This window comes from Ochotona curzoniae, unplaced genomic scaffold (genome assembly GCF_017591425.1).
Source record: "Ochotona curzoniae isolate NIBS_2020 unplaced genomic scaffold, NIBS_Ocur_1.0 scaffold_4505, whole genome shotgun sequence".
Classification (NCBI taxonomy): Eukaryota; Metazoa; Chordata; class Mammalia; order Lagomorpha; family Ochotonidae; genus Ochotona; species Ochotona curzoniae.
The window spans coordinates 48,060,534-48,081,757 of NW_024467118.1; the positions used below are offsets into that span (position 1 = coordinate 48,060,534).

Sequence of the window (21,224 nt, forward strand, 5' to 3'; positions counted from 1 at the left end):
CCAAATGGCTGCAACATCCAGGGCTTGGCCAAGCCCAAGCCAGATCCCTGGAGCTTCTTGCTGGTCTCTCAGCGGTGCCTGGGTCTAAGCTAAGCACTTCAGCCATCTGCTGCTGCTTTACCAGGCACATTAGAAGGGAGTTGAATAGTAAGTGGAAGCAGTTGGGATTTGGATCAGCTCCATGATGGAAAACCGGCATTACAGGTGGTGGTTTATCTTGCTAAGCACAGTGCTGGCACTTTTATAAATGATTTTTAAAGTTGGTTTTTGATAGATTACACATTCACATGATTTAAAAAATCAGAGCATATGGAAAGTAAAACAAATCTCTTCTTTAAACAACCAGTTAAAAAATTTTTTTTTAGTATAAACAGAAAGCACTGCAGTTCTAAGATAACCATACTTCCTTCCCTCATTCTCTCAGTCTGCTTTCTTCCCCTTTTTCCCTTTAATTTTTGTAATAATGATTTCAATTTACTTTATAATCACAGGCTTAATGCACCACTAACCATAATGTGCACCAAGTAAAAAGTAGAAAGACCATTCCTCCACAGGAATATAGACCGTAAGTTTGATTTTTCTACATTGTTTTTTAATTCTATATTCTATAATAAGTAACAGAGAAAAAATGATTTTTTTGTAGGGACTGACTTATTTCACCAAGCATTGATGGTTTCTGATTACATCCATGTTGTTGCAAAATACAAGATTTCTTTAATGGCTTAGTGATATTCCATTATGTAAATGCCACATTTTCTTATTAATTAGTTACTGTTTATTCTTCTACATATGTGTTATACAAGCAAATACAAACATGTATTCAAAAGCAGTTTTTGACATCTATAATTTAATTCCATTAAATGGAAATACATTTAATAGAAAATTATTTACTTTATTTTCTGTTGCAAAGGAACATTTCTTAAGGTTGATGAATATTTAGGTGAAGTTATGTAATAGTGATAACTTTAAAAATGAAAGATACATGATTATACCTGGAACATATAACAATGCTAATCAAACACACCAAATGTATATTTGAATATAGTGTAATTATCTAAGAGGAGCAATATATATTTTCATTATTTGTAAACAAAAGCAAAAATGTGTTTAGAGATAGAGGACAGGTGGACAGGCATCATTTGAGATTTGAGTTGCTGGAGGTAAAAGATATGAATCATGAGAGCTAGCATTGGAGAAGGTAGGTGTGGGAGTCCTCAAATGAGAAAGCAGAATTGGATTTTAGGTTGTAGGCCAGGCGGCATAGAAGTGATAGCATCAAAGCTGGGCTTCAGAAATATTGTTTGGAAATGTGATTGAGGTAGACTTAAAAGTAAAAAAAAACCATCATTAACTGAAGTGTTAAAAATAAGAGTGAATGAAGCTGTGTAAATGGAAACAAGAGACAGTGAATTCAAGAGTGTGTAGGATTTTTCTTGATGTGAGTTATCATTAGATGTCTTTAGAGCTAGGTGCAAGAATATTTTTTGGGCCCGGCGCAGTAGCCTCGTGACTGAAGTCCTCACCTTGCATGCACAGGGATTCCATATGGGCGCCAGTTAATATCCTGGTTGCTCCGCTTCCCATCCAGCTTCCTGCTTGTGACCTGAATCAGCAGTCAAAAGGGATAACTGGAGAAAGCTCCTGGCTCCTGGCTTCAGTTTGGCTCAACTCTAGCAGTTGGGACTACTTGGGGAGTGAAGCAGTGGACGGAAGATCTTTCTATCTTTGTTCTCCCTGTAAATCTTTCCAATAAAAATAAATGAATCTTTTTAAAAACTTTTATTTTTGATAATGTTTATATAGTTGATCAGGGTGGGAATGGCCAAGGATCAGGGGAAAGTGGGGAAGACCATTGTTTTTGTATTTTCTTTCTTTCTTTTTTTTTTTTTCTGTATCTGGGGCAGGGGAGGATACAATATGAAAGACCACACCCAGCCTCCCCACTACCCAGTGTCATCCCAGGATGCTGGTTGCAGAGTATGTTCTGAGGGTTGCACTCAAGTGGTTTTGATAGTTCTGATATGCCGTTGATATCACCACTCCAAGAATGAGGAAATCCTTCCAAGATCAATTGGCTGACATAGTCCACACCTCAGAGTGTTCTTTCGAATGCCCAAAAGTTTGCTGTCAAGTTTCATTGGAGTAGTTGATCAATTTGTTCTGTCTTCCTTCCTCTGCCAATCAATCAGTGCTGTGGTCCAGCCCAGCCCTGCCCACCACATACACCAGGGGAAGCTGAAGCCCAGTCAGAGTGACCCCCAGTAACCCTCACTGGACCGGCCCCCAGCTCCGGTTCCTGTGCCTACCAGCATGTGCAGTGGACTGTTCCACTGTGCCCCATATCCCATTCAGCTCTTGTGCCCACAACCCCCCTTCTGACGCCACTCCCTGCCCTGGATCTTGTACTCTCTAGGTGATTCTGCATTCTAGCTCGACAGGATTTGCCCCCAGTTACAGCACTTGCCAGCTGATGCTGCGGCAAAGCCCAACCCACGTGCTCTTACTTCGGCTCACGTCTGTACCAGTAGATACAATCAGTTGGCCCAGGCTGGCTCTCCCCTAACCCAGTTCACATGTAGGCCAACAGGTATTGTAGCCCTTCCCAGGCTGGCCTGCCCCCAGTCCCAGCTCTCAGCTCACCAGCAGGAGCAGTGGCCAGGAGGGGAGTCCCTACTTACTACTCCCTTACCCAGTTAACACACTTCTCTCTGCCTACTGTGAAGACAGCTTCTGTTTTTCACATGAGACCCTTCTCAACATCTCAGATCTGTGACTGAGACTTCCCTCTGCTTCAGCCCTGAGCTGCTACAGGAAAGTTGGCTGCGGGAAGGCCTCCTTCTCCTGCTGCATCAATTAAACTTTCACAAATACTTACCTGAAGGATATCTTCAGGCTTTGCCAGCTCATTAGATGTGATATGAACACCTTGAATATTCCAGAGATTTCTGTTTTTCCTGAAGTAGAAGTTTAATCTCATGTATTTTCCCTTTTTTTTTTTTTTCTATTTCACTTAATCTTTGTGAGATTTAACCTCTAGATAGCTAAGGATATTAGTTTTCTTTTCCACATTTGAATTTTGGACTTTTATCAAGTCTCATTGTTTGTATTCATTGACTCATAGGTAATCACACCTTTGAGGGCTCCACAATAGCCAAGTCTCCATCAATGACTTAGGTGTTTATTCTTCAGGCCCAGGTCTCTTTTTAGGCCTTCGGCTCCCATTTATTCTGAGACCTAAATTGACTTTCCCACTTGGCAGTCTGTGTGGTACTTGGAACTTGGATCCAAGATGTGTTATGATGAGTGTCTCCTTTTTCCTTGTTCCTGTGTCAGTGGCCAGCACCTGCAGAAGTCCACTGCCACAGCCAGAAGCCAGAGTCCTTCTTGATATCTCTTCCTGTCATCTCATGTGCATTCCATCATCCGGTCCTGTCTTGTTACCTGGTGAGCAGCCTTGTACCCATCTGCCTTCCAGCTCTCCTAGGCATCTCACCTGAGTGACAGCAGTCTCCTGCCGGTTGATCTCTGCCTCCCTGTTGGTCCCCCTTCACCTGATTCTTTTAAAAATACAATCTGCATCAAATTCCTCTTAAGAAGCATGTTTAATTAAAACCCTTCAGTAAGCTTCCTGCTGTTGGCTTGCTCTCCAGGCTACTTGCCATAATTACTTTCATTTTTCAGACTTCAAAGTGCCAAACTCCCTCTGTCTCAGGGGATTTCATGTCCTGCATGGCTTGCCTTGAACACTCACCACCCCTTTTAGCCTACTGCAAGTCTGTCTCTCCAGACCTCAGTCATCATTTTGCAGAGAAGCCCTTCCTCTCTTCCAGCTTTATGTATTCTCATGGTACCCGGTACTTCTCATCATTGAACTTATTGCAGTTGTAACTGATATTTTAGAATAGTGATCTTACATTCACCCTTGAACTAACTCCGCAAAGGAGGGAATTCCCCTCTGTATCTCTAATGCCTTTATCGTTCAGTTAGCTGTTGAACAATAAACATTTCTTGAGTGAATGACTAACTGGGAATCAGTAGGGCTAAGGCAGTAAGAGAATGCCTTGGGGGTCAGTTGTTCAAATTTGGATCTTGGCTGTGCCCTAATATCTCTGACTACGAGCAGCCTGCTTAAGATTTCTAAGCTCAGCCTGTTCACCTAAAGATGGAGATAGCAAATGTCTTTAAGGGTTATTTGGAGTAGTGTGATTGTATTTGTAAGAAGAGAATGTGCATGTTGGATTAATTGGCATATTGAGAGAAAACTCAGAATTTTCAGAAGCTCCACTCCTAATGTCAGCTCTTTCCCTCCCACCTAAGCAGTATCCACTTGACTGTAGTAGCAAATTCCTTGCATGATATTGTGAGTTGATCACTCAAATGGTGTCTGTGGATGTGGTAGTTTATCTCGCCTGTTAAAATAACAAATCCCCTCTACCTTTTGCTTTTGTTTATGGTTTATCTATTGAAGATACTGGTGCGTTTACCCTGTGGTATAGACTATAGTTTGAATGTTGCTAATTGTCTATGAGTCATGTAGGCCACCATGTTCCTCTTTGCTGTGCGAGGCCTGCAAATTTACAACTAGTTCCAGAGGCCTGATCAGACTCATCTTTGATGCCTTGGCCAGACTGTGCTTGATGGCATACTGTTCTATCAGGAGACCCATAGCATCTAGAATTCTGTTGCTATGATACAGTAGTTGTTGATACTCAATTGCTAGATACATTAGTTTATTAAAGATGACTTTATGGTGATCTTTTAATTCTGTATTTATTTTTTGGCTAATGGGTTAAATATTTTAAGAGACATTTTCTCCCTTATCTATTATTTTATTATACAGTGGTATAGTTCATGTAAAAAAAGCTGGAAAAGTACTTGGTTCTTCCATTTTTTGGTTTCTGTGCTGTACTCAAAGTTGAGTGTTTCAGAAAAATATATATTCTTGTAGGAACTCATGAATGTGAACATATTTATTGGTTTCAATAAGTTGTAATTCTTACCTTTTTGAAGCTTACATTTCCTTATTTTTGTTAAGTAAGAGCACTTTTTATTTGGCTTCTGAGTACTTATTTGTTTAGAGATTTACTTGTTTATTTACTTGAAAGGCAGAGTTAGAGAGAGGGAAGAAGAGAGGGAGAGACACAGAAGATCTCCCCAAATGACTGTAGCAGCTAGCACGAAGCTAGAGTGAAGCCAGGAGCTACTTCTCCATCTCCCGTGTGAATGGCAGGGACTCACACTTGGGCCATCGTCCACTGCTTCTCCTCGACCATTAGCAGGAAACTGGGGAAACCAGGTCCTGAACTGGCTCCCGCACAGGATTCTGGGACTGCAGGCACCAGCTTTATGGGTTGTACCATAGTGCTTGTTCCGAGTCCTTTTTCATGACCCTTCTGAGAGTTTTCTCATTATAAGGTATAACAAGCTGTGTGGGGCTCATTTTGAATGTTTTTGGCTCATAGAATTAGCTAGTTCTTCGCAAAGAACCCTGTCTTCTTTCTTTAACAAGTGACATTTGAGTGATTCATTTTGGTGCCACAGTCTTATTACTATTTTTGGGTGGGTCTTAGTTTCTTGACCTCCTCTATGGAGATATCTAGAAAAAAATATATATGATGTTTACATTTTATAGAGGTTAGTCCCACCATGGTTAGATTTATATTCTCTGCATGCCTTCTTAAAAAACTTACTTTGAACAGTGCTGGGCAATCATTTACTTGCCATGGCACCTAATGTTCTTGTTAGTAAGTTTAGGGAAATGTTTTCTGTGGCTTCTGCTTGGTTCATTTCCCTCTGGTTCATGCTATGAATTCAGTGGGCAAGACTGCTACAGGAGCCATATGTGAATGTGAATGTCATGAAACATGAATCTTAGTAATGGATTCTGCTAAACTTAATGTTAATTGCACTTGCTATTTGTGGGTACATATTGTACAGTTTCCAGTTTACTTTTTTCTACTGTCATTTAAGGTGCATATGTTAATTCTCATTGTACAGATAGGAAAATTGAGGTGTGGCAAGACTAAATGTGTCTAAACTCCATCATAAGTGGAAGAAAAATTTAAAAATTAAAACCAGATCCTTTTTACACTGGGACACACAATCTTGCCCACCCTTTTAATGAATTACCTTTTTAATGAATAAAAGTTCATCTGGCCTGATCCTCTTTAATAAAAATGAATATCCTTGGGACAATTCTGGGATATGTTTAGGAATTAGTTTGGCTTTGGAGGTATCAGAATGAACTTGAATGATACCACAAGAGCCCCTTATGCCTATCATCAAGTGCTAATCATGTAAAGCTGCTTTATTTTTTTAAACTGTTGCATTTGGATGGGATTGCTCAATCTCTCTCAGTACAGTGTTCCAGGCAGCCACTAGAAAACTTGCTGGAATTGACACACAGCGGGAAACTCGGCAGCCACTGTGAGAATCTAGCAGCGAAGCAGTGTTTCTTTGGGAGCCCATGTCCCTTGGAGTGCCTGTGTTACTCTGACCCTGCGTAATTGTACTACAAAGGTCTGTCCAGCACGTTAGCTCTTTCAGGAGATTCTTTTAGGTATGCTACAAAAGCAAAGAAGGATGAGAAGCTCGTTTGGTGGTCCTATAGTTTGAAAAGAAAAAAGAAAAAGAATTCTTGAATCTTTACAATGTGCATTATTAACATTCTAAGAAATCTTGCTGTAAAAAAAAAAAAGAAATCTTGCTGTAAAAGAACCCTTTTTAAACTGTTTTTCCTATCCATGACTGATTTTCTGTATTCCTTTTTGTTTTCAAACTATAAGATTTTTTTTTTTGTCTTAAGAATTAGCACGCATTATTGTACTGTATTTCTATGAGCTCAGCTTCATCTTTCTATGCTTGGCTTATTTCATTTAATGTTTAGAGGTACAGAGTCGAATAGTGGTTTAGAAAAGGCCTGGAGTAGAAGGGAAGGGATAAAGATTGGTTAATGGGTGTAAAAATATGGCTAAAAAGGATGATTGAGTTCTGATGTTCAATTACATTGTAAGGTCACTAAGACTAAAAATAATTTACTGTAGGGACAGCATTGTGACTTAGCTGATAAAACCTCTGCTTGCAATATCAGAATCTCATATGTATACCAGTTTGGTTCCAGCTGTTCTATTTCCAATTCAGCTCCTTGCTAATGCACCTGGGAAAGCAGCAGAGGATGGCCCAAGAGCTTAGCTCCTGAAACCACATAGGAGACTGTTGCGGGGTGCGAGCAAGATCACACCAGACATGTCTAAAGTTTATTAAGGAGTCTTTATTAACCAAGCTTGGTGATAATAGAGCACACTAAAAATAGCAAATCATGGACCTGGTGCTGTGGCGCAGTGGTAAAGGTCCTCACCTTGCACGCCTGGGATCCCATATGGGCGCCGGTTCTATCCTGGCAGCCCCGCTTCCCTTCCAGCTCCCTGCCTGTGGCCCGGGAAAGCAGTTGAGGACAGCCCAAAGCCTTGGGACCTTGCACCCATGTGGGAGACCTGGAAGAGGCTCTTGGCTTCGGATCAGCATAGCATCGGCCGTTGTGCTCACTTGGGGAGTGAATCATCGGACGGAAGATCTTCCTCTCTGTCTCTCCTCTCTGTATATCCGCCTTTCAATAAAAATAAATCTTTAAAAAAAAATAGCAAATCACAAGTCTATACAGCAATCCAACCAATCATAATCCAACCAAACATAATCCCAAAAGGAACAAATGGTCATTATCCTTAAGTACATCCGTTAAGCTGAAGACCTATGTCCCAGCTTCCCAACAATGTAAGTTATCCTAAGAGACATGCAACGAATAACCTGGACCTTTACAAAGCTGCAGACATTCACCTTTCCCTGGCTTCTCTGCCCGCATTCTACTACTGCTAGGCCTCACCTCTCCTGCAACTCCTGACAGCACACAAACCAGAAAAACATTACATCCATTGTCCCATCTAAGCAGCACACAGGGACCGTGCTCAGGGGATTACCTGTCCTGGGTCAGCCAAGAGTTGAGATGCCAGAGCATTTGAAGCACCTGACCAGAAAGAGCGCCCCCCTTCAAGGGCCTTTTAAAGGGGCTTGTGAGGGGAGTGGTTACACAACAATGCATTTCCGTCCCCTCTCAGTTGATAGGTGAGTCACAGGTGGGCAGGAGCAAATATCTAAGTGTTGTGGGCTAAGGAGTTGACTAGTGCTCCTTGGGATGGGCAGGAATAGGAACTAGGTTTGTAGCTAAAAACACCTAGACTAATTGGACTTATCTGCATCCAATATCCTGGCTAAATTAGGATGTGGGGGGAGTGGTTGAGGATGGAATTCCATTGCTGTTAGGAACCAACTTCAGGACAAAGGGCAGGGGACACAGCCAAATTTCATTTGCCCACTGTCAGTGGGTGCTGGCTATCATTGGCTGCACCCCATAACAGACCTGGAAGTAGCTCCTGGCTCCCAGCTTCAGACTGGCCCAATTCTAGCCCTTGCAGTCATTTGGGGAATGAATCAGTGGATGGAAGCTCTCTCTCTAACTCTGGCTTTCAAATAAAAATATACAAAAATTTTTACAATATATTTCAAAGTGTACAGAAGGAATCTTGAATATCTGCAACACAAAGAAAAAATAAATATTTGAGGTGATGAATATGTCGATTACTTGATTTGATCATTATACGTTATATAATCAAAATATCACACTGTATTCTGTTAGATTTTCTGTTTATTCTGTGCTCCCCGGAGAACAGGGAATTCTTTGGCAATTATTCTGTGTCTTACTTCTGCTGTATCCTGTGAATTGGATTAACTGAAGCTTCAACTTCAGGCACCACAAAAACACGGAATGATAGCCAGCGGAAGGAAGTCTCTTTTTGGAACAAAGAAAGCACTTCTGGAAATGCCCATGGCAGTGTTCCTCTCAAATCCATTGGGCAGTTTGAGCAAGTGTCCACTCCTAAGAATTGCTGGCAAAGGGACAGGATTCAGGAAATTGGCCTTGCTCAGTTGTCTGGAGAGCAAGGAGGTTGTGGAGTGAAAACAATGAGCACTTGCCCTCACGGGGAGGTCCCTGAGGCCTGAGCTAACCTCCGGCTTCAGTCTGCCTCTCACACCTCTACTGACTTATTCACACATGCCATCTTCCACTAGCTGTTTCTGAATATACGTTGGAGTGCATCTCTGTATGTGGGCTGCTAAGGGGGCCTTTGTCCTCATTTTTACATATTGAGTTCTACCTACTCTTTGATTTTCCAACTCAGTTATCTTTCTGTTCAGTTAATTTTATTAATATTTTAAAAAATATTTATTTATTTATTTTTAAGATTTTTATTTATTGGAAAGGCAGATATACAGAGAGGAGGTGAGACAGAGAGGAAGATCTTCCGTCTGATGATTCACTCCCCAAGTGGCCACAACGGCTGGTGCTGCACCAATCCGAAGTTAGGAGCCAGGAACTTCTTTCCCAGTCTCCCATGAGGGTGCAGGGTCCCAAGCCTTTTGGGCCATCCTCGACTGCTTTCCCAGGCCACAAGCAGGGAGCTAGATGGGAAGTGGAACTGCCGGGATTAGAACTGGCACCCATATGGGATCCCGGGCATGCAAGGTGAGGACCTTAACCATTATGCTATCGTGCCAGGCCCTATATATTTTTATTGGAAAGGCAGATATACAGAGAGGACGAGAGACAGAGAGGAAAATCTTCTGTCCATTGATTCAGTCCCCAAGTGACTTCAATGGCCAGAGCTGCGCCGATCCGAAACCAGGAGCCAGGAACCTCCTCCAGGTCTCTCACACCGATGCAGGGTCCCAAGCTTTGAGTTGTCCTTGACTGCTTTCCCAGGCCACAAGCAGGGAGCTGGGTTGGAAGTGGAGCAGTCAGGATTAGAATCGGTGCCCACAAGGGATGCCGGTGTGTTCAAGATGATAACTTTAGCCGCTAGGCCATTGTGCTGGGCCTTAGAGTGTTTTCAAAGCACAGACATAGGCTGTGCAATGTCCACAAGAGGCAAAGAAACTGATTCCACATGTTTAGATTGCTGTGCGCACACCTATGTATTTCTTAGTATGCTGTACTCTGTAGAGTGGAATGACTTGCACAAATGCCCATTTCAATATTGTGTTTCTTATAAGGAGAGATCTCAGAATTTCAATTTTGCAGTTGAACTACACATGATCCAGGTCTCGGCTAGGGTTAGATAATCTTTACTGTCCTATTAGAGGGGACATAAAAATCCATTTCTTTGAGTAGATACAATTAAGTTGTGTGTTTCATTGTATGAAACTAGTATTTGGTGGCAATAATTCCACTCACTTTTATATCTATCCCTTACACATGAGTGTTATTTGAACCGTTTTCTTTGGAATTTTTTTTTTCTTCAGGGGAACTTTGGAAATAGAAATCTCACTGAATCAAATTTCCGATATAATATCTTTCTAACTAAATACTGAATATTTCATCATTAATTTTTAATTTTAAAGCCAGTCAACAAATTAATAAAAAATGATATTATGCTATTCCAGGGCAGTACTGGAGTAGAAAGCGATGATTGCTCTCATTGCTAAAAATTGCTGTGCAGAAAGCAGTTGTGTGTGACTCATCTGGCTGTTGGGTCACAAGAAAGTACTGAAGCAGACACAGCCATTTTGGTTCTTTCATGATTTATGCTCAGTGGTATATTTGCGGGAACTCAGGAAATGGTCATGATGTTTGCCGCCTGCTTCCGTGTGTGTGAACTTCAAAATTCTTAAGAAATGATCTCCTGGATCGATTGTATATCTGAGTACCTTTTCTTCTATGACCTGCACTGGAGGGTGAAGTGCAGAGGGCCAGAACAGGAAGGATATTACAGCTCCTAAGCACGTAATTGTATGGCTCATTCATTACTTATTAGGTGCTTCCATCAAGCCCCTTGAGCACAGTCTCTTGACTGTCCAACCAAGAGCCAGGTGCTCACTAGGAGTCCCTGGGTACATGGTAGATAATTGATTGAATTCATGTAAATGTGATTCTTACCATAGAAACCTGTCATTTCCCATATTAACTCAAAATTACAATAGACACCAGGACTAAAATGGTTACAGATCTTTTTTGGGTTGGGGGGGGGTTCCTTTTCAGGACTGCAGTAAGCAAATTTTGGAATTCTGTTACTTTTTCCTAAGTCAGTTTGCTTTTTGTTGATTCTTCTGCAGTCCCAGTACTCAATACTTTCCACATTAGGCAAATCGCTGTCTGCCTGTCTATTTCAATGCCTGTTAGTGTCTCAATGTCCAAATTTGAAGATCTTCAGATTGGAATCTTTTTTTTTTTTAATGCTATTTTGGCTATTTGCAGCTATTTGGAAACTAAACCACTTGAAGGAAGATCTTTCTCTTCCTCTCTCATTTGCACTGTATACTTGCCTTTCCAAAAAAAAGATAAATCTTTTTAAAAATGCTTATTTTGTATTTATTTGAAAGAAGAAGGGAGGGAGGACCGGAGAGAAAGAGAGAGTGAATGTATGTGGGACTATGTCCATTTTCAAATTGTCAAAGTTGGGACCGGGCCAGGTCAGAGCCTCCCAGGCTTCTGTGCGAGTGGCAAAGACCCCTCTACATGAGCCATCAACTCTGCCTCTCAGGACACATACTAACAGGAAACTGGAATCAGGAAGAGGCTAACAGCTTTGATTGCAACCACTCAGATATGTAATATAGTAAACTCTGATGGCTGAACCTCAGAAATAAGACATGTTTTCGTTTCCAAGTCTAATGTTTCACACAAGATTCCAAATAATCCTAAGTATTATTAGATTACCTCAGAAATCTGTCTGTTGATCAGTTAATAAGATGTTTTTTCTTTGCATTGCTATTTATTCTTTTTTTTTTCTTAAAATCAGTTTAATTATTGGGCTCGGCATGGTAGCCTAGCAGCTAAACTCCTTCCCTTGCACATGCCAGGATCCCATATAGGCATCAGTCTGTGTCCCAGTGGCCCTGCTTCCCATCCAGCTCCACTTGTGGAATGGAAAGCAGTCAAGATCACCCCAAAATCTTGGTACCCTGCACCCATGTGGGAGACCCAGAAGAGCTGGTTCCTGGCTTTAGATCGGCTCAGCACCGGCCATTGCAGCTGCTTGTAGAGTGAATTAGTGGACGGAAGATCTTCCTCTTTGTTTCTCCTCCTCTCTGTATATTCGATTTTCCCAGGCCACAAGCAGGGAGCTGGATGGGAAGCGGGACTGCTGGGACATGAATTGGCGCCCGTATGGGATCCTGGCTCATGTGAAGTGAGGACTTTTGCCGTCAGGCTATTGTGCTGGACCCATTTCCCCTGGGTTTTAACTAAACGCTCATGCTATTATAATGTGATGTCATATGCTTTTGCTATAGTAATAATAAGGGATTGTGTGCCAGCATGAAATGCATTTGAATTTCATATTTGTTCAGAGGGAAAAAAAATCTGTTTTCATAACCCTTTATGGCATCTGGTGTTAGGTTCTATCTTAATAGATTATTATCTTTCACTCTGGAAACACAGGCAGAACCTTGATTTATACTTTAGATACATGCAGTCTGGGTTGGCCTTTAGCCTGAACACAACAGATACTTTGATATATGTGGTACAATAAGCTACAGAAGCCACCAATGATCTAATGTGCCATTCACCTCTTGCCAGATTCATTTTAGAAAAATCATCATAAGGTTGGTGCTTGGTACAGGAAACCTGGTTCTCATGGTGCTGGGCTTAGTGCACATCAGAGAGGCTTTGGAGGGGCAAGTGTTGTGGCACAGCGTTTTTATCTGAGTGCTAGTTTGAGTTCTAGCTGCTTCAGCTCCCACCCAGTTCTCCTACTATGCCTGGGAGCGCAGTGGAGAATGGCCAGAGTATGTAGGCCCTCCCATCCATACCTGCATGAAGTTCTTCACTCTCAGCTTTGGGCTACTAAACCCCATTCATTGCAACCATTTGAGGAATGAACCAGCAGATGGAAGATTTCTCTCTCTCTGTGTGTTGTTCTGTGTTTCAAATAAATAAAATAAGTATTTGCGGATAAAAATAGTCTTGCAATGGAAGATTTTTTTTCAAACCCACTGTGTTAATCAGCTTTTCATCACTGTAACAAAGTATTAAAGGCACCCAACTTATGCAGGAAAAGTTTGGCCAACTCACAGTGTGGGAGACTCAAGTTTGTATGATGGATGGGCCTACTGGCTTGGCTTCTCGTGAGGGAGGCAGATGGTAATGGTAGAGTGTGTTTAGGAAGGATCCCAGGGCAAGCCAGCAAGAAGAGAGAGCAGCTGGCCCACACTCAGGTTTATAACCATCTCTGTCCGAGAACCATCTTTGGAGAGTGTGCATCTTTGACCTCAAGACCTCCCAGTAAGCTCACCTCCTAAATATTGTGATTAGATTGGGTTTTCACTCTCCTAGTCCCATTAGCTTGCTATGACTTGGGGGTTTAAGGTCCTGCATCGGTTTGAGCCAAATCATTCCAACCGGAGCATTCACCTACACACAGTTGGTGCATGAAAGCTGATAAAGCTGAATCCCTCCTCTCCACCGCACCACCCCACCCCATTTATTTGGCTTCCTCTCTGCTGTTAGACTGATCTTGAAGCACAAGATTCTTCAGATGTTTAATCCTTTGAATGAAGTTAGAGCCCAAATCCAGCTCTCTATTTCATAGATACTTCTGATATGTTTTAGAACATTTACTATTTTCCTACCCATAGGTCAGTAGCATAGAAAGTAAAATATTTTTCATTTAAGACAGAAAAAGTCAAGCTAAATATAAAATAAGAGACTGGCTAAATTATAGTACAAGCCATTCATGACATTCTGTTCCAAGTAGTTTATTATGTGAAAGACATTCATAATATAATATTGAGTTGAAAAGGCCAGATACAGAATTGCAAAGCACTAGATCTTGATTTTGTTTCCAAAGTATGCAAATGGAAAAGTTCCAATAATGATCAAATGTGGCTATCAGCAGATACTGTCGTGAGTACTTGGTGTGTTTTATCTTGCCACACACACCAGCCCACAGAGGCTGATACTGTTGCTATCTCAGTTTAGTAGATGAGGAAATCAAGGTATAGGATAGTAACTTGCCCAAGTGACTTACATAATAAGTGTTGGGCACAGCAGTTAGGGGAAAATTCTCAAAATCTCAGTCATGATCATCTCTGGGTGATAATATTATCAGTCAATTTTTTTACATGTTGCAGAATATATGCTGTAATTGGAGATCATGTTTTAAAAATGGAGCATCCTCTTGGGGCTGGCAGTGTGATATGGTGGATAAAGCCACTACCTATGATGCCAGCATCTCATTGGGGTACTGATTGAGGCTTGGCTACTCTGCTTCCAATCTAGCTCCCTGCTAATGGCCTGGGAAGAGCAGCAGACAATGGACCAAATGTTTGGGCATTTGTCACTGATGCGGGAAATCCGCATGAGGCTCCTAGCTCCTGATCCCACCCGCCTCGTGGTGCCAGCCCTAGTTCTTGCAGCCATCTGTGGAATGAAGCAGCAGTGGATGGAAGACCTCTCTCTGTGTCACTTTGGCTTTCAAAATAAATATATATGTAGTTTTAAATATAGCATGTTCAGAATTTAGGAAAACAGTACAAGAAAGTTTGCAGCTTTCATTATATGCATTATATAAAATAGAAATTATGGTTTATTACAAGGGAGAAAGAAAGGCACAGTACTAAGAATTTGTTTCAGTATAAACTTCCCTGAAAGATAACCTCTTAGTATGTATATTCAAAAATTTCCTTCTTTTGATAAGGAAAACAAGGTATTAAATAGTGATTCGTGATTTAGGAAACTAGGTTTGCAAGAACTGGGCTGGGTACTGCAATGCTTTATCAATAGTAGGGAACTTTAAGGTACCTATACCAAAAAGATACCTCTAGAAAATGTATGCTTTCCTCTCTGTAAAACATAGCCTCCAATGCAAAAAAATATTTTAAGAATGGTTTGTTCTGTTGTGTCTGCCTTTCTCTAGTTATTTAACTTTTTGAACTTTCTTTCTTGCTTTCATTTCCATTTCTTGCCCTTAAAAAAACCCAGCCAATCAGCCATCCAAACCAAACAATTGGAAGTTTATAGTATTTTGAGCTTTTTAGGACTGTGCTATAATATGCCAGGAATTCTTGTTGAGTCGCTTATGTGAGCCATCAGCTATGGACAAGATGTCCCTGGCTTCAACATAACTCCAAGTTCAACCCAGTGTTAGCTCACGGTGGGTGTTTGTAATAGCAATCAAATTAGTTAGAAATGACCAAATAATGTTCTTGATTTCTGATTGTTGTTGGGACAGAAAATCAAGACAGCTAGCTGTATAGCAGTCACAACCCTGGTCACTCATGCATAGTCTTACTATGTCTCTGCTCCTGTGTTATCTTTCTTTTTCTTTTTTTTTTTTTTTTGACCATTGTGTTAGTTACGTTCCCTAATTCTCTGAGATATACCGATTTAAAAAGCATCTGGGGAGGGGGAGGCTATCTGGAACCCAAATTCATCATGAATGTGAGTATGGGGCAGAGCCCTGACCTGTTTCACTTCAGAGCCTGTGTTTCCTCCTCTTCCTCTGCCCTCTTTGCTGTTTAGTAAGGCAGCACAGCCTCCATGTTGGAAATTAAGTTTGTTGTGTATGTCACTGTTAGTCCTATTATGTGATCATTCATGTTTCTTAGTCCCTTCCTATTCTTCTGAGGCAGGATATGCACAGTTCCTCCATTTATTTGGCTTGAAATGAATTTTTTTTTTTGAGGCTGAGACAGAATATGTTTGTTTTGAAAGGAGCCATGGTTTTGAGAATAACATAATTTAAGAATGAGAATATTAGTCATTGAATGTCAGTACGTTGTCAGATGCTGGGAATACTTGTAAAGGCTCAGCTTTGTGACGGCTCCATGTAGCTGGGAATGGTTGGTTTTTTTTTGTAAGGTACATTGCCAGTTCAATAGCCTTACAGGAAAATACACTCATTACCCTTGAACTCTGTTCAACTAAGTTTCTTTCCAAAATACAACAAATATTTAAAAATAATATATCTTTGTAATAGAGGATAGAGATACTTTTTATTAGTATAGGTAATAAGCATAAAAGGAATTATAAATCATTTATCAGCTGTTTTAGCTTTCTTAGGCAGCAAACATGCTGAACAGAATTGTTCTTAAAACAGCGGGGGTATATTCATGCTTGGATTCTAGATGGTTCCCTGCTTGTTTATCGCTAATGGTGTCGGGGGTATCTTTGGCCTTAATGCAGACATTTGGAGCGTGTTATGGTTGTAGTCTAATGGGGATGTTCAGAAGTAAACAGAAAGCTAGTGTGGAAGGAGGTCATTGCTACGACAGCCACTCTTGATGCTGAGGATCTGGTTACATATGTAAGGGGAAGCTTTCAGATTTTGCCCTGCCTTTGGAAAACATTTTGAAATGGAACGGTTCTATGTGGAGACCTCTCATTGTCTTCTTCAGAAGAACACACTGAATGATTGAAAAGGATCTTGAGTCATTGTTTTTAAGCTAAATAGGCTTTGTTTATTTTTATTAACACTGTAAAACTGTGTACTTTGTACATGATCATGGTCTGCTTCACCCAAAGCCTTTTGAGAGTTAATATGGAAATAAGGAAACTGAAGACTTGGAGCAGCGGTGGAGTGATCAAGCTCAATATTGCGGCAGTGGTCAGAGTACATGTATCTGCCTTTCACCTTGCTTAAAGCTGGCATTTAGGAAAGTGATTGTCAAGAAGAGGTAGGCTTCATCAAAGGAATGAGGCCTTTGTTACTTAATGTACGAAGAGGAGATTGGCACTAGCTGAACTGTGCTACTCTGGGGGGTCTGCCTTGTGGAATTTCTCTTTGTTCAACTTAGGAGAATGAAGAAAACTGTTCAAGATTTTGTTTGTTTTGCATTTGTTTACATTATAGTTCCCTTCCATGCTTCCTTCTTTTTTTTTCCCTTGTTTCCTTCCTGAAATTCCACCTTATGAAAATGATTAGCAAATTCTATTCTTATGACCTGGAAGAGAGAGTATATAGTAACCAACTTAAATTTAGATAGCCACAAGAATAAATGTTCAATCTTTGAAAAGTAATTTCTCAGTCTAGTAATCCAGTTATCTGTGACTTGTGACCCTTTTCTTTCCTATTCTCCTTACATACTCTTCACCAGACTATGGGGATGGAATAGGAAGACAGATATATTTTTCTTTCTAATAATTTGGGGTGAATGAAAATCCAGAACCAGATTGGAAAATCAGGGTGAAAAAAATAATAGGAATTTTGTTTAAAGAGTCAAAACAGAAAATGTTGTTCTCATAAGGTCTTTTCCATTTAATATTTTAATTATTATAAAATATTCATAACAGGAAGGATACCAATTAACTACTTTTCAGTGTATAGTTCAGTGGTACTAAATGTGCTCAAAATGTACAGTCACGAGCACTCTCTCCAGAACTCTCTCTTCATCTTGTCATCTGAAACTCTGTCCCCGTTAAGAAACAATAACTCCCTATTCTCTGTTTACCTCAGCCCCTTGCAATCACCATTCTGCTTTCTTTCTCAGCTTTCTAAATTAGAGAGACCCAAAGTCTTTTTTCAGAGCCCTTTGTGACAAACATGCGTTATTATATCAGAATACAGAGTAGAAAGGCAAAAGAAAGGCACATCTCTCAGGGAGGAATAAAATAAAAAGAAAAGGAAAATGAGAATTTAGCAAAATAAGTTATGCAAATGAACTTGTTTGCACATGTGCCTGACAGTCACATTCAAACCTGTTTCTCTCCCAGCCCTTCAAGTCAGTATGCATGTTAAGATCTCAAATTCAGAAACTTCTTACCTGAGTTTCCAGTATTGCTTATATCATCTGATCAGCACTGCTCACTTTAACCACCGTAGCTGTATTTGTGAAACCATAACCAGATTTATTTTCCAAAAATGAAAAGATGTGATTAACATTATTAACATCCTTCTGAAAGCATTTGATTCAAACATTAGCCAAAAGTTGTTTAAACATCAGTTTGATGTTTTAAAAATTACTGAAATTTAAAAATCTGTCATTCTTCATCTTTTTATCACTAATTCTATAAAAATGTTGGAAAAATTGCTGTAAAAACTGATCATTTAATCTGATGAAGAACTATCCAGTGACTAGAAAATTTTATAAACAGTTTAACTTGCTATTTTTCACAATATAGTTTCCTAGGCATGGTAGAAAATACTTTTCAAATGGTTGAAAGTATATGCTTTTTTCTTCTATACATTACATGGCTTACTCTTATATGACAGTGATTGGTCTTAAGGCTTAATTCCTTAGGAAAGTGTTTATTGCTATTGTGAATTAGAAGCATCAAGGAATGCCTTTTTCATGAATGCAACGTGTATATCTTAAGGTTTTTAAATGCTAACTTGTACTAGGAACTTCTAAAGCTGAGGCTTTTTTGTTTGTGAGTTTTTAATAAGAGTGAGTGTGACCGGGGATGCCACTAGACCACTGGATAAGTAGCATGCAGCTGAGTCAAAGAATGGAAGTACTTCACCTCAATTGGCAGCCTAGGGCCAAAGGATTCATCTCAGCCAAGCTGGTGTGCCCTGCTTGACCACAAAGTAATTTCCTCCTGAGTCTTTATGGATGAGGGTGATAGTAATATTAACTATTAAGATCTCCTTAGTGACATGGTCATGCTGATCAAGCACTTGGACTATTCTTCACACACGCACACAAAAATACTTTATAGTTTGTTTTCCTCCCAAACCAGTAAGTATATCTTAATTACATTGTATGCACTTTTGATCACTTTGGTAGGTAATCAGTTACGAGGTTTTTTCCCCATCTTTCATGTGATCTCCTAGTGAAAAAGTGGGATTGTAGAGGTAGTTTATTTACAGCTGTTACTCAGCAAATGGCCTGACCTCCCAAGGGATTAAAGGCAGTGAATCTTGCAGATTAAAGTGAGAGGTGACCAGTGATGAGCTCCTGAGCTGGCCCCCTGGTGAGCCCTTTTGATAAGTCAGAATGGTCAGTGTTTTTGTTTTGTTTTGTTAAGACAAAGATAGTCTATGGTCTATCCGAATTAATGATCTGTTGGATATTACAGTGTGTGTCACTGAGTTCCTGAGACGCTGTCAGAGTATTTGAGATGTTAACTGTGAATATCAGATCATCCCAACATCACTATTTAACAGGTTTTTTTTTTTTAAATAATGATTTCAAATTCTTTCTTGTTTGTGTTGTGTTCTTCATCCCTGGATATGAGTATGTGATTCTGGGTCTTGGCTCTGGTTTTACCTTGTGTCATTGCCTCAAGTGAATGAGTTCATATTTGCAAAAGAACTCCATGTTGAGGAAGGGATACCTGGGGCTCAGTGAAGTCTATATCAGAGGCATTAGGGTAGAAACTTGGCTTCAGTTTTAATAATTTAAATGCTTCTGCTTTTCACATTTTCCACAAAGAGAGATGTGTTTGTATGTACATATACATACACATATCTATCCATAAAGTGTTGTGTTTTTTTCAACTTTGTACTTAATATAACGATGAAATACCATTGGACAGGGGTGTATGTACAAGTATTTCCATGTACAAGTACTTCCACCTGGAAGTGGGAATTACTTAATCAAAAAGGTAGTTCATTTAAACTTTTGCTGTTTCTGACTCGGTTGCTTTCTTAAAAGCTTGAAAGAATAGATAATTTCCCTAACAAAATATGAAAACAGCCATTTTCCCATAGTCTTATAAATACTAGGTATATGTCTGAATCCTCTGCTTCAGTAGTCTGATATGTCATTGCTTCAATTTATATTGCTATAATAAAAACAAGGGAGCATTCTTTTGTGTCATTTGTTTATGTTTTATGTTTATGTTTTATGATTGTCCTTTGAATTTCTTTGCTTGATTTTGAGTTATATTATTGTTTTAGAAGTTGTATATATAATATATAGTTATTTCTTATGTAGATGCTGGCCCCTAGTTTTTCATTGGTATTTTGCTTATAATTTGTGAAACAAAATTTCAATTTATATGGTCATCTAATTCTTTTCTTTTATAACTAATTTTTGATTTTGTGTCTTATTTTGGGGAGACCTTCTCTATTCCAAGATTATAAATAGCATCTCCCTTATTTTCCTTTTTTTTTTTCAAGTTTTGTTTATTTTACTTGAAAGTCAGAATTACAGAGAGAAGGATAAACAGAGAGATCTTCCAGCTTCTGGTTCACTCCTGAAATGACAGCAATGGCAAGAGCTAGGCTGGTCCAAAGCCAGGAGCCAGGAGCTTCTTCCTGGTCTCCCACATGGGGATGTGGACCTAAGGATTTGAGCCATCTTCTGTTGCCTTCTCAGGCCATCAGCAGGAAGCTCGGTTGGAAGTAGAGCAGCTGGGACACAAAGTGGTGCCTGCATGAGATGCTGGTGCCACAGGTGCAGAATTAGCCTGCCGCATCACTGTTCTGGCCCCGATCTCTTATTTCCTTTAATACTTTTTGGGTCTTTAAATTTTTAGGTCTTTAGTCAACTTGTCATTTTATGTGTATGTGTTTGTGTATGTATTTCTATATGGAGTTACATATATATCTACATATATATCTATAAAATGTATAAGATTAAATTTTTTCCCACATAAGTATCAAATTATCTGAACAGTGTGCTTTTTTCCTTATTGATTTGAAACTCTTCATTATATTTTTAATCCCCATATATGGGTGGCTTTGTTTTTGTATTTTCTATTATTCTATTGTTTTATTGCTATAATGTTGTCACACTATTTTAATGTCTGGTAAGGAAAATGCTTCCTCAATTCTTTTTTTCCAAAAAACTTTTTAGTTGATCAAAAGCATTTATTTTCTTTTCCAGAAGAACTCAAATTTGCAAAACTTTGTCTTAATGCTTGTTTAGATGACATTTTGTGGCCCTTTTGTTTTAAATTAAATTTTATTCGTTTAGTAATCTGTATCTTTTTTCTCCTTACATTTCAGAGTCCTATGTGTGGAAATTCACATGAGTCAGTTCAATCTAGAAGGGTAGTAATTTCTCATAATATGGATAAAGCTCTGAAAGAAGGTAAGGATGAATGATATAGCAACTCATGGTTTATAGGGAAAGTCATACTCTCTAGCAAATTTAACCATTCCTCTTGTCTGCATCTAGCTTTAGGCATAGTATTTCTTTGTGAATTTGTATCTTATGACTAAATAAACGCCTCAGTGTTTAATGAAAGGGATTTAAATGTCAAGTAGAAATTTTCAGATCACATG

At 39.7% G+C, this 21,224-nt stretch overlaps 1 protein-coding gene across 3 annotated transcripts in view; it reads left to right on the top strand.

Moving 5' to 3' along the window:
- SNX25 (sorting nexin 25) overlaps positions 1–21,224 on the top strand; it is a 110,649-nt gene that overhangs the window by 6,049 nt on the left and 83,376 nt on the right. For all 3 annotated transcript variants that reach the window (XM_040966463.1, XM_040966464.1, XM_040966465.1), the window contains exon 2: positions 20,946–21,030. In XM_040966463.1, coding sequence (XP_040822397.1) covers positions 20,946–21,030 — 85 coding nt within the window. The remainder of the gene's footprint in view (positions 1–20,945; positions 21,031–21,224) is intronic.